Source organism: Carcharodon carcharias, chromosome 12, assembly GCF_017639515.1.
Source record: "Carcharodon carcharias isolate sCarCar2 chromosome 12, sCarCar2.pri, whole genome shotgun sequence".
Classification (NCBI taxonomy): Eukaryota; Metazoa; Chordata; class Chondrichthyes; order Lamniformes; family Lamnidae; genus Carcharodon; species Carcharodon carcharias.
In genome coordinates this window covers 32,116,262-32,130,600 of record NC_054478.1, presented here as the reverse complement: position 1 = coordinate 32,130,600, position 14,339 = coordinate 32,116,262, and the positions used below count along the sequence as shown (strand labels likewise).

At 38.5% G+C, this 14,339-nt stretch overlaps 1 protein-coding gene across 9 annotated transcripts in view; it reads left to right on the top strand.

The window, feature by feature from the left end:
* Positions 1 to 14,339, top strand: part of clasp1a (cytoplasmic linker associated protein 1a) — a 307,929-nt gene that overhangs the window by 233,790 nt on the left and 59,800 nt on the right. For 7 of the 9 annotated variants that reach the window (XM_041201534.1, XM_041201539.1, XM_041201538.1 and 4 more), the window contains 2 exons: positions 11,004 to 11,099; positions 13,744 to 13,887. In XM_041201534.1, the coding sequence (XP_041057468.1) occupies positions 11,004 to 11,099; positions 13,744 to 13,887 (240 nt within the window). The remainder of the gene's footprint in view (positions 1 to 11,003; positions 11,100 to 13,743; positions 13,888 to 14,339) is intronic. The other 2 variants (XM_041201541.1, XM_041201540.1) reach the window with 1 other exon arrangement.

Genomic DNA, 14,339 nt, shown 5'->3' with positions numbered 1-14,339 from the left:
CAGACCCATGATGTCAGATTGTTAATCAAACCATTATAAATTAATAGTAATGGGTCATTCTTATATCTGCTAAATTCATGATTAAATCAATAAAGGCTGCCCTCTCATGGACTTTGTTCTTGAACGTATGTCTGTAATGAAAATCAGATTAACTCATTTAGACAGAATAAACTGAACAAAGTATTTCATAATCCAAAATTCATTTCGTTATGTCAAGTAGCATTTTGGTCATTTCTAAAATAGTTAATGGGAAACCATTGCGGAGGAATATTCAAATGGCGTGTAGTGAACGTAACTCATTTTTCAGTACTTGGTGCTTTCACCTTTTTTTTTAAATAATACTGTAGTTTACCATATTTTAGAGGAATTCCCACCCAGCATGTCTGTTCCACCTTATCTTTGATCAGCTGGATATCTGTGATATTCAGATATATAACCACACAACTGAAAAAATTATAAGGTTTGTTTGCCTGATATAAATTGTGCATTTTCTTCATGGGCTGACTCATCCCCTCTTAATTTAGTCTGGAGAGTGTAAAGCCTGAGGTTTGCATTGTGGCACTGCTGTGATTTAACCTACTAAAACCACATAGGGCAGCATTTTCCAATCAGCAAGAGGGGCTGGGACCAACTCGCCAACGCGTAAAATGACGTGGGGTGATGTCGGGTGTGTGTGTCCCAACATCACCCCACGTCAGTTAGATTTCCAGTTCAGCCTATTATGGCCATTAAAAAACTAATGGGCCTGCCCATCCAACCTTAAGGTTGGTGGGCAGGCGAAGAGGCCAGGCGGCCTTCAGATAATGCATGAAACCTCATCCATGGGCGGGATGAGGTTTCATGTAAGATTTAAAATTCCATGAAAATTTTTTAATAAAAGTAATGGACATGTCCCATCTCATGATAGTTTCACATGAGGGGACATGTACTTAATTTTTTTTTCGTCTTTAATTAGGTTTTTAAAAGTAACACTGATCTCCCAGGGGCAGCACTCCTGGCTCAGAGAATCACCCCCCCCGCCCCCCACCCCCGCAACCTGCACAGCGCTTCTGGGCGGACGTCACGCTAAAAAGGCAGCCCCCAAATGGGGGCGCCGATTGGTAACCCGCGTGCTCCTGCAGGAACCCCCCCCCCCCCCCCCCCCCCCCCCCCCCCCCACAAACGGGGGGAAAATACTGCCCATAGTTCTTTAGCTCAGGGCTTGAGTGAATTTCCAAATATCTATTTTTTGGAGATCATCCTACCCTTTGGTCTTTGGCTTGTTGGGTTATCTGGAGCTGAGTGAAAAGTATCTGAGGCCCAGCATCTAAGCTTCCAGCACCTAGCCTACTACTCCAGGTGCCATCAGTAAATGGCTGGTCAGTCATTTGTTACATAATTGGTGATGATAAATCGTTCAATAATTTTTTCATATAATGATTATGCAGATGCAGACTGATTATTAGGCTTTAGCTAATGTAAAACATAATTGCTAAACCATAGAATTCATTTGTTTCAAAACAAATTACAGCAAAAGGAATATTTTAATTGATTTGACCTTTTGGTTACTCAGAAGCCAGTTTTCTTAGCAGGAGTTCCTTATTATTTGCATATGCTTGAGCTTTGTGCGCTGGTTGGTTCGGTTGGCTTACTCTGGAATGTGATGTCAAATGTCTTCGATTGCCATTCAACTCTGAAGAGATGATTTTACAAAGTAAAATAAAAATGTACTTTATAACGAAATTATTTTGCTTTGCTGTAATTTTGAAGTTATTTTCTCCTGTTAAAGCCTTCTTTATCCTGCCAACTGTAGAACTACACTCCAAATACTATAGGGTTTGCCTAACAAGTTAATTGAAGTTCTTTGATGAAATGACAGACCTCGTTTCTGATCAAAATTCTGTTGGATATGATATATTTAGATTTCAATAAGGATTTAATGCCATACAAGTGATTAGTCTTCAAGCTAGAAAGGCATGCAATAGAAAAGAAGACCCCAACGTAGATCGTAAAATGGATCTAAGCCAATGAAATTGAATGATGATGGTAAATGGAACTGAGTTGAAATGCTAAGGTCACTGTCAGGATGTCATGGATCAGTGCTGGGCTATTGCTGTTTGCAGTCTACATAAATAGTTTGAAGCTGAGGCGGAATGGAAATGCTTTCAGTTTGCAGGTGACACCAAATTAAGGTGGGGGTGGAGGGCTAAGCAACAGGGAACAGGTAAACTGAATACATTGGGAAAGTGGACTGATGACTGGAAAATTACATTTGATGCATGATAAGACTAAAGGGAAACAAATGGTGGAAATATTAGCTAAATGACACTTTGCTACTGGGCACAAAACTAGAGGGACCCGGAGGCATTGATGGAAAGTCTAGTGAAACCAAAAGTACAATCTGGGCCAACAGTAAAGAAAAAAAACCAGATAGAACACAAATTTCAGGAGGTGATGATGAGCTTGTAAAATAACTGTTATGGCCACACCTGGATTACTGTGTAAGATTCTGGTCACGGTGCTATTTCAAGGTTATTCAGTCATTGGAGGAAAGGGAGAACCAGACAGATAACCTATTTAAGGAAATTGAGCTATAAGGAGAGGTTGAAGAGCTTGGGGTTGTTTCTTCTGCTGAAGCAAAGGCTCAGGCAACTATGTTCAACTATGTAACGTTCATAAGGTAATAGAAAAATTGACCCCGATGATCTATCACATCTCGAACCAGTGCACACAGACTCAGTTTTAGAAGGAGTTAATTTAGATTTAGTTAATTTACACAAAGGATGGTCATTGCGTGGAATGGACTACCCAAAGTGGCAAATAATGTAGAAAACTTTAAAAGATACTTGTGCTACTGGACAATTGAGAAGCTTCATATTTGGAATGAATCGTCAAGCATCAGGCATTTTTTTGGCCCCCTGCTTTCATCGGTTCCTATATAATAGAAGAGTCAGCTTATTTCCAGCCCTCAGTTTGGCTCTTAAGCTAACAACTTGGGTATGCATGGTTGATATAACTTAAATTGGCTTTACTTTTTCCTTTTACTTTGACATCTCTCCTCATGAGCCCATGAAGGTTAAATTATTCCATCTATGTTTGGAGACATATGGTTGTCAACCTGTTTCCTGGTACTCTGACACACCATGTTAGCACACCAGTGTATTGAGCTGCTAAATTGTAGCTGTGAGAAAACAAGCTTCAAGCATAATTCAGGATAAAATCAATACTCATCTACCTAGAAAGATGTGGGAAAATTAAGAACATTTGAGTGGATTTGTAAATAGCAAGCTGTGTCTAACAAATTTAAGAGCTATTTTGAGGAAATAACTGTGGTGATGACATGCAATGGGGATTGTGAATAAGGTGCCTCGTAGAAGGCTTGCTAATGATATTAAGACACATGGCGTTAAATTGAATGTTGCAGCAGGTTGGGAAGTTGGCTAAAGGGCAGAAAACAAATTACTGCTTAATGGATGTTTTTTGTATCAGAGAAAAGTAAACAGTGCTCGCTAGGGCTCAGTGTTTGAACCCGTGCTCTTAAATGTTTGTATATACAACACAAAAGTTTGGTTAACTGAAGATGACTTTTAAGTGACTTTAGGTGGATGTAGACAAATTAGCACACTGGTTGGATAGATACCAGCTGAAATTTAACTTGGAAAAATGTGATACATTTCAGGAGAAGGAATAGAGAGGATATAGACACTAAAAATGGTAAAACTTTAAAAGAAATAAAGCAGAGAGACTTAGGAGTTCAGATACACAGATCTTAAATTAAGGGGTAAATTTGCTAAAGCTGTAAATGCATACATGAAGGTTCCTAAATGTCGAAAATTTGTCCGTACAGGAAAGAAGCAAAGACTTAAATTATTGGTTAAGCTGTAGTTAGAATATTAACCCAATTGTCAGCGCTCGCCATTATTGCCCTGTGTAACTGATGGAAGCGTATGCTGTCTGCATGTGTACAGTTAAAATCAGAAATTGTTGTTAGTGATTCCCTTATCCTCCACAGGATGCAATTTTGAAGCCTCCCTATACAGGTAACCTCCAGCAGTCACTAAACTGATGAGAACTTCCATTGTACGTTGTTATTTTCCTTTAGAAACTGAAAATATTATGCTTTCTTAATGAGGCATAACTAGATTTAAAAAGCATGCTAAGTCATACACCTGAATTTTTCAGGCGGTCAGCGGGAACAGATGGGGGCGGTCGTGGAGCTGATCGCCACCCGCGATTGGCTCTGTGCTGCCATTTTACACTGGCGAGCCAATTAAGGCCTGCCCAGCATAAGACGTGAGCCGTAGCGCTGAGCGCTACCTTGCAGGTGGGGGGAGGAGAGCAAATCAGGGCCAGCACTCTTTCGTTCATGCACACGAAAGAGCCCTTCAATCTCCCTGAGGCACAGAGCTCCCTCGGAGATTATTGCTATTGTAATTAATGAATAAATGGATTAAAAATGTATTTAAACATGTCCCTTTATGTGACATGTTTTTATATGTAGGAAAAATTATTTATTTAATGAATATAAGCTTTAGGAAATCTCATCCCGCTCGTGGATGAGGTTTCCTAAAAAAATGTGAAGGCTACTTGGCCTTTTCACCTGCCCATAACCTTAAGGTTGTATGGGCATCATTAACAATTACATTAGTTACTTCCTTAATAGGATGTTTACATATTGTCAGGTGCGCAGCCGACTCTGACATGCATTTGCCAAACGAGACATTGCGAGACAGCATACCTGACGTCATTGCACGTCATTTTACGCGTCGGCATGTTGGGCCTGCCCCCGCATGCTGACTGAAAAATTCTGCCCATAATATCAAGCTGAACAACCTCTCCAGCCCAGAAAAATTAATTTTGTTTGTGTAATGCCAATTTTTTTCCCTTATGATAAAAGAAAAAGTTTTTAAAGTAAAAATAATGTTTTTAATATTTCTGCTCCTAGTCTCTATGTCCCAATCTTTATTTAACTTACTAAGATTTACAAAAAAAAAAGGTTAATTAGTACATTCACTTTCTGGTTTGCTGTGTTCAATTTTACTTTAGGAAGTGTGTCACAGCCATACTGTATGTATACAAGAAATTTGTTAAAATTTTGGAGATAAGCTTGAATTTATCTAACAGATAACTTATTTTCATTAGAACACCGGAGATTAGGAGGAAATCTGATGGACATATTCAAAATTGAGAGGCATTAATGAAGTAAAAGCTATTTTCACTGATTGCTGAATCAGTGAATTTAAGATCATGACAAGATTAAATGGAACGAGTGGGAGTTTTTGTTTACGCAGAGAGTTGTTAGAGCACGGAATGTCCGACCAGAGACAGTGATGGAATCGGGGTCCATAATGTTATTGAATAAAAATAATTTATTTTTAATATGAAAATTTAGACATGGAGGAAATCCGACAAGAAGCACTATATGCTATAACATTTTATGATTGCCAGTGTGAAAATCATAGTTTTAAAAAATGTTATATTTTAATTCAAGGATATGCTTTGCACAAGATGTACTGAGCATTAACCTATAAATGCAGAAATGAGAGGAAGCCCATTGAGTCAATCTACCCTAATATGGTTCAGATCTGCCTTCAAGAAGGTCCATGACTGGTTATTTTTACCCCTCTGTATTATGGGGGCTTCAAGAAAAGGCTGGTCCAGGGAACTAGAATTTCCCTGCAAGTTAGAAGTATGAGGGTTAATGGTTTACCCTATTTGCAGTAGAATGATTTTATGCATTTGTGTAAAAGAAAAAAATTCAGTAGAATTGTTGCCTGCCAAAAGGGTGAAACTTTAAACCTTAAAATTGCTTTGTGTAAGAGATTTTATATATCTCCTATAGAAGATTCAATTACCCACCATGACTTAACACGATGTTCCTTAAAAACAGTAAACTGGACCCTTAATGGCATATCCAAAAAAATGTATGTGTAGATATACATGCACACTAGGCAATCTCTCACGATATTGCACACAGGGAACCCAGACCTGGTGTGGTTTCAGGTGAAGCGAGATTCAAAGCTAGGAGATACAGATAATTGGATCAGGATGTGCAAATGTACTTCAGTCCAATTTTAAAATTATACATTCTTTCCTTAGCATTCTAAATTCCTAGGGACTGCCAATATAAATTTGTCTTAGTGCGCCATTATAGCATAAGTTGACAAGGCATAGGAATTTATAATGGAAAAGTTGACTGGAACTTTGTTTTCTAATATTTACATATATGTGTGTATGTATGTATGTGTGTGTGTGTGTGTGTATATATATATATATATATATATACATACACACACACACACACACTCTCTCTCTCTCTCTCTCTCTCTCTCTCTGCATATTAAAATCTGCAACTGTGTCCACTTCCTGGAGGTACCTAAATTCCTGTGCCGTGGTTTTGTCACACCTGTCATCTTTTTTACCACCCGCTTTTGGGTAGCACATACCTATAACAAAGTAAGGTAAACTATATCAATCCTCCCGTCATAAGTTGTATAGTTACTTTTCCAAATTATATCCACTATGCACTTTCTTCTAAGAGACACTGTAAGGAAGTTTCGCTTTTACAACCATTACTTTTAAAATGTTTAAGTTCCAGATTTTATTTTTAATACAAAAATCAAGGCTCACTTGTCTGAGGTTCATATTAAAGGCCATCCGTAAAAATGTCCAAATTTTGTCTTCAATGTTTGGGACTGCTGTTCAGCCTTGGAAGGAAATGCCCTGGTTGATTGGGGGCAAAAAAATCCTGACCAACCCATTCATTCAACTGACCTGGAACACTCATTTGTTTCAATAGACCTGCCCCTATTTCTGCAGGCATACTCAGCACTGCTGAGCCCTTCAATATCATTTAACTTACTCTGCAAAGTATCAGAGGAAAATCTCAATACCATATTATAAGATGAACTTCTGACTTGTTCTGTCACTGGCCCCAGTGTTATGCCATCCATGATAGGACAAGTTTATTGTTCAGTGCCATTGGAGATCTGCCTTATGTTTGTAAACATACTCTTTGTAGTGAAATAATAATTTATATTTTGGTGGTAGTGATTAGATTTTATAGCAGAGTATATGCATGCCAAGTAACCTTGTCAAATTGAAAACCTTTAAGTATTTGTTTCCTGTAAGTAGTATTAGTCTTAACATTTATTTTTTAAACTTTAACATTTATCAGGTATTTTTTGTTTATATGAACAAGTGTTTATGGCAGCATGATTTACAAATCAGCTTGATGTTTACAGTGAGAACGCTGCTTTCTGTAGCTGACTTCACAGCCATGTTTGCTGAAAGTCCCTGAAGCACCAAGTTCTGAATATCATGACCTTATTGAACTGCACCTTTTTCTGAATGACTCCCTTTTAACATTTTGTGTTCACTACTCCAACAATGGCAAGTTGTGTTTCTATATTTTTTTATTGCAAGAAGGATTGCAAGATCCTTCACAAGAGAGAAAAGTTAGAGAAATAAATGCCGACCCATGGTGGAAGCGGTTCGGGGAATGATCTGTGGCTTGGTCAAGCATTTGGCAGTTACAAAATTTTTTTTAAGGGATTTAGAGAAGGTAAGAGTTTTGGAAAGGGAGTTACAGATTTAAAACTCTTGCCAGCTGGCACGTATATAAAATGATAGTCCAAAAAGTAAAAAAAAACAGGAAAGGTATAAGGTACAGAAATGAGATGAGGCCCTGGAGAACTTGAAGGGTAAGGCAAGGATTTAAAATTTAAAGACCCAGATTTTTGTAGTCAGCATCAACGGAACATCATTCACTGTTCACTTTGCAGACAGCCACCCACAAACCTGGGCTGTAGAGTGCAAATTTGCTCTAATCTGGTGTCTGTTTCAACGTGACTCCCTCTACAGGGCATATCAAGGAATCCTTAGTGTGACAATCAGAGCCGAATTTTAACCCCAAAAAGAATGGCTGGGTTTGGGTTGGCTGAGGGGGAATTAGTCTCAAAAATCTGTTTTCTGACCCAAATCCATTTGCAGCTTTCACTGAAGTTGGAATTTGGGTAGACAACCAACTTGATCCGAGGAGGCTAGTTGGAACTTGAAACATGATAATGGGGCTGTGAGCCTCATTGGCGTGCAGATTTTAAACTTTGCTGTCGGCCGGGTTTCCCGACTGGTGAGAAACCTGACAACGTCATTGAGGCAAAAGCCTCCTGGATCCAGATGCCTTCCTGCAGTTGCAGTACTCACCAAGGGAATTGCAGTTTTGTCCCACTGCCAGGCCCTGATCTCTCAACACCATAAGGCCATCCATCCCACCCTGCCACCCTTCCTTCCTGTCCCGGCGATCACTGAACTCCATCCCCCACCCCTGATTGCCAGCGCACTCAATTGACTCTGCCAACCCGATCAACTCCTGCCCCTGAAATTGGTTTGCCTGCTGCTGTAGCTGTCACTAACCAGCTTCCCACCTGAATGGAGGCCCAGCCTGTCAATCAGTGATACCAGTAACCTGTTGTGGCATTAGAGCACTATAGTATGTGTGGGAACCCCAAGTTGTGGTTTACATGTGACTTTCTCACTGACACATTCCCTGCACAGGTCAATAAAACTTTGCACACGAGCCTAAACCAGGATATATAAAGCGGAAAATGTAGATTAGATTTAAGTGATGTACAGAAAGTAAAATAATAATCAGGAAGTGCAGATGGAATTAAGCAGGAGCGATAAGATAGAAAAAGTGGGAAAATTATTTTGGTTTTTGTTTTGCTTTAAATCTCTAGCACTAATTTTCTTCTGAGGGAATGAGTCCGCACATTTGTAAAAATAAGTTTTCAGGGCCAAAGAGGTTGTTAAATTGTAATGATCATTTATCATTTTAAAAATCTCCTTACTCCTCAATGCACTAGCACTAATATTTTTAGCTGTTGCTTAGTGCGGAACTAGTGGTCAGGTACTCTAAATTCACTCTGTTGCATTGATTTTAGTGCGAGTCTATGGGCGAGGACTATACCAGCACAATCCTGTGGAGGAGCTGGGTGTCTCTGATGGCAGCTTCCAGATTTGCATATTTAACTCCACATTTGGCTGCCAGAAGTTGTTGTCCAATTTATCTCATCATAACAGCCAGTGCAGTTATTTACTATGTATCAATTAGTTGATTTTAGTGAACGTACTTCATCAACCCTTTCGTCTGAAGTCAACAAAATTTCCAGAAATGTCGTTCATTCATATTGGACAGAGGAATTCTTTGATTTTTTTTTTTCATTTTTGGCATGCAGTGCTCCATTAATAAATTTTTCAAAGGATCCAAAAGAGGTGATCATGCTTAAAGAATATCCTCTTTCACCAAAGTGCCATTTCAATGAATTGGCCAATGAGCAGTTTTGGAATTAATACAATGTAAAATGCATTTTTACACTTTCAAACTAAAGTGCATTATTTCATCAAGAGGTTTTATTTAAAATGTAAACCTATATTGTGGAATTGCTTTAGACTTGTTTTGCAAAAATTCAGAATACATAAAGTATTTGCGATAGAAATATTAATATATACGCTGAAGGCCTTTTATAACATGAGTACAAAATTGGGGAGATATTCTTGGTGACCACCTGTATTGCTGTTGTATATCTTGATTGAAAATAACTAATTGGATGGTAAGCTCTTTTCAGTTAGAAGAAAATGGTGTCACAGGAAAGTGCTTCCTTTTCTTTAGGAAAGAGAATTACTTATAATTCCGCAGATTAACCCAATGCAAGACCAAACAGTTATGTTCCAGCCTCAGAAACAGTGAGCTACACCATATTCAACAACAAAATGCTGTGCATCTGTTCCTTTGACCTAGTATAATTGAGGTCTAAAATTCCCAGGTCATGCTGTAGCTGACTCAGAGTTATACCTCATATCGCACCTTTTTGTTCTATTCTGCATAAATATGTGGAAATTTGTTTGCACACTGTAAGTTCAATAAATAGAAATTGTCTAATTCATAGAATGGTACAGCACAGAAGGAGACCATTTGAACCATCTTGTTTGTTTTATTTAAAACAGATATTACCTGCAGAATCTTTACTATCACCATCCACTTGAATGTTCCTTTTTTTTTTATTTGTTCATGGGATGTGGGTGTCTGTGGCTAGGCCAGCATTTATTGCCTTCCTAACTGACCTTGTTTAGAGGTCACATGTAGGCCCAACCAGGTAAGGACAACAGATTTCCTCACCTAAAGGACATTAGTGAACCAGATGGGTTTTTACAACAGTTGACACTGGTTTCGAGGTCATAATCAGACTTTGAATTCCAGATTTTTATTAGATTCAAATTTCACCATCTGCTGTGGTAAGATTCAAACCCAGATTCCCAGAGCATTACCCTGGGTCATTGGGATACTAGTCCAGTGACAATACCACTATGCCACCGCCTCCCCACATTCCATGAGCTGTATGATTCCATAACTTACATTCATCATTCCAAAGTCTTTGGTCAAAAGCACAACAATATTTTTAATGTTTTTTTAAAATTCCTTACAGATTCAAGGGACAAGTATCATTTGGTTTGTTATATTTTAGGTTTGTTTGCTTGTAATATTATTCTACTGTTGGTTCATTGTACATGTAACATTGAAAACATAACTCTTCATCAGACTAAGAAGCGGACTTCAAAAGTGCAAAATTTTAGACGTTGTAGGATCTAGGCCATGTCTAAGTGTTGCAACTGAGAGTTGTAAAACACATAACATTTTTTTGTACACGCATCAGGCTGTTCTGCATTGATGGGCAACAAGATTGTGGTATTCCTTTGTCTTTTGAGATGCCACTGAAACTTAATTTCTTTCCTACAATCAAGTAAATGATTAGCTTTTTAAAATACATACGGAGTGAAGAAAACAGCAAATTGGCAGCTGTGAGGTGACAATCTAAGTAAAACAAAAGCCAGCATCTCTCTGTTGCAAACATAACTAGTCATTTTCTGTTGTGGCTTGTCAGCTTTATATAAGTTTGTTAATCATGCAACTGCTGTTTATTGTATACTGAAATTTTTCTAATACCCTTCCCACCTGTCAAACCCAGACTGTGCATAGTTGGTTGAGTGATGAGGTGTTGGCCAGGTCCTGTTCGAGTACCTCTGGGCCTGGTGAAATTGGCCTGGAAGAAAAGTGTAAACAGGTAGAAAAATGTTGCACCTACTAATCTCAAGTTGCTTTTTTCCCTGTATCATTGGCTCTTTTTTTAACTTGGCTGCACAAGGGTCTTGGCCTGACTGACATCTATTTCTGTGTAACAACCATGTGTTTGTTCACTCTACTGTATTGCCAACGGCAGTTGTCTTCCCATAACTATACAACACACAGGTGGTGGTCTCTGGGAATAAGGTTTGCCTTTTCTTTGCAGTGTTAATAAGTAACATACAGCATTGGCCCTGACATGAGGACTGCTGCTTGTAGTGTTGGAATGCATGCTCATCTGTTAACTAATGGATCTAAAAGTGCATTAACACAGTTCTTAAATATGTGTTTCTTTGGAACTTGAAATGTATTCTTTGATATCAATGCAAATTGGATTGGTCCCAGCAAGCTTGTAGTAAACCTATTCTTGTATGTTAAATTTTATCTAAAATGTATAAGCATTTTGTGGATAATGTGACTGTAATACATCTCAACTTATAACATTGTCCACTTTAGTTGGATGCACCACTCTGTTTATTAATTCTAACAGAATATTAACTTTTTATTTCAGCGCATTTCTAGCAGATTTATGCATTTGCACTGCATAAGTTTATTATTCTGGTAACTTAAAATCTGTTTAGCTGTTCTGACATGCACGGCTCCTGAGTTAATTGAATATTAAAAGTTGTTGCTATCTTGAATGAATTGCCACATTATAAACTTGTTAACAAAATTGAAGGTCATGGGGTTAGAGAAGAAGTGGCTGCATGGATATGAAATTGGATGAGGGACAGCGTATTGGTGAGTGGTTGTTTTTAAGACAGGAGGGAAGTGTGCAGTTGTGTCCCCCAGGTGTTATAACCCACTGTTCTTTTTGATATATATAATAACCTGGACTTGGGTCACAGGCAATAATTTCAAAGCATGCAGATGATGCAAACCAATGAGGAGGATAGTAATAGACTTCAGGAGGATATAGACAGACTAGTTAGACACATGGCAAGTGAAACTTAACAGACAAGTGCGAGGTTGAGTTGTTTTCATAGGCAAATTAAGGAGGGGCAGTATGAACTAAATGGTGCAATTTTAAAGGGTGTGCGGGAACAGAGACCTGGCGTTGTATGTACTCCAATCATTGAAGGTGATACGAGGAATTGAGAAGGCTGTTAAAAAGGCATACGGATCCTTGGATTTATGAGTAGAGTCATAGGGTATAAAAGCAAGCAAGTTAGGCTAAATCTTTATTAAACACTGATTACGACCCAGATGGAGTATTGTGCCCAATTATGGACACCATATTTTAGGAAGGGTGTTGAGACCTTATTGAGGATGTAAAGGAGAATTACTCCAAATGGCACCAGAGATAAATGTCTTCAATACCTGAAGAGATTAGAGAAGCTGGTAGTGTTCTGCTAAGAGCAGAGAAATGTAAGAAGAGATTTTTTTTAAAGAGGTGTCCAACATCATGTATGGCCTTGATAGAGTAAATAAGGAGGAACTGTTTCCAGTGGCAGAAGGGTTAGTAATCAGAGGACACAGATTTCAGATAATTGCTAAAAGAACCAGAGAAACTGGAACTGGAAAAAGAATTAATCAGTGAATCATGATCAGGGATAGTCAGAAAGGGTGCTGGAAGCAGATTCAATAACGACTTCTAAAGGGAATTGGCTAAATACCTAAACAAAAAAAATTGCAAGTCTATGGCAAAGAAGCACAAGAGTGTGTCTAATGGATAACTAAGAGCCAGAACAGGCACAATGTGCTCAATAACCACCTCCTGTGCTCTGATTATCTGTAGATTACATGGCATGTTCTGCTAGGTTTTATGATACACCCATCATATTCTTTGGCATAAATAAAAGCAGCAAGTACAATTGTAGAATGTTATTTCCATTGAAATTCTGGAAGTGTGTAGTTCATTTGTTTTACCAATGTTCTTAATGTTTGTCCTCTCCAACATCATCTTCCTCCCACCCCACCGACTTATTTGAAAAAAACACACACAAGAAAATACCAAACACTGACAGTTTAATTTTAAACACAAATTAATCAATAGAATGTCATATAATTGGCTGATCTAAGTGTCATTGTTGTGCTGCTGGGAATACAGCTTAAAAAATGGAAACAGCTTAGAACAGTCTGTTTCAGAACATGACAGCAGACTACACGCCCATGTGACTGATTTCAGTAATGCTGTTTGAGTTTAAGCTGCAAACTTTTGAGTACTGAACTAGTTGGACTCTAAAGCATAATGCTGTTGGGAAAATGGCAATCTTGCAGTCTGCTATATAGTTGATGTTTAGTAGTTTGTAGCTTGTAACCCAAATATTCATAACCATGCCCCTTTGAAATGCTGAGCACAGATGCAGTGTCCAGAATATATGACCATGCCTGTTTTGAAATGCTGAGCCTAGATACAGTAACCAGAACACAATCTGCTGCAACTTTTTTTTAAAGAGAAGCCAATAGCCTTCAAATAGTGCAGCAAATGCTGATAAAGGGCATCCAAGGTTTCCATTGGGTGACTGATTTCCAATGGGACTGCTTAGATGTTGCTCTTGGGTTAATGGGAGTGGCCAGAATTTTTAATGAGTCATTTTAGTTTCCTTTTGTTGTTAATCAATGTTTCTTTCTGTTTTCTACAGGCTGCGCAGGTCGTGCTGATTTCTCTGTTTGAGCTGAATACTCCTGAATTCACTATGTTACTTGGTGCCTTGCCAAAAACATTCCAAGATGGTGCCACCAAGCTCCTTCACAATCACTTGAAGAACTCTAGCAACACTAGTGTGGTACTTGGCTCCTACCATTTTTTAATGCAACCTTTCAATTATAATGGAAAGATAATGTGCATTACTGAAAATAACCGGGTATGGTAGTGTTGTGGTTGTGGCACTGGATTAGCAACTTGGATGTCATGAGTTAAAATTCCCAAAATAGCAAGTTGAGGAATGGAATTCAATAAATCTGAATTTTGGGGCTAATAAAAGAACTGACATATTGTTACAAAAACCAACCTGGTTCACTAATGTCCTTAGAGTACCTGGCCTGGCATGTGACGGCAATCCCATGCTACATACTTGACTCCGAATACCTCAGGGCACCTGGGGATGCACGTTAAACACAGCCTGCCTGCGTTGTCCATATCACAGGAGCAAATTTTTTTAAAAGTGCAACAGCCTTACTTTGTCAACTGAACGAGTGGCATGGTTGTAATTTCTACCTGCAGTAAAAACCTCCATTA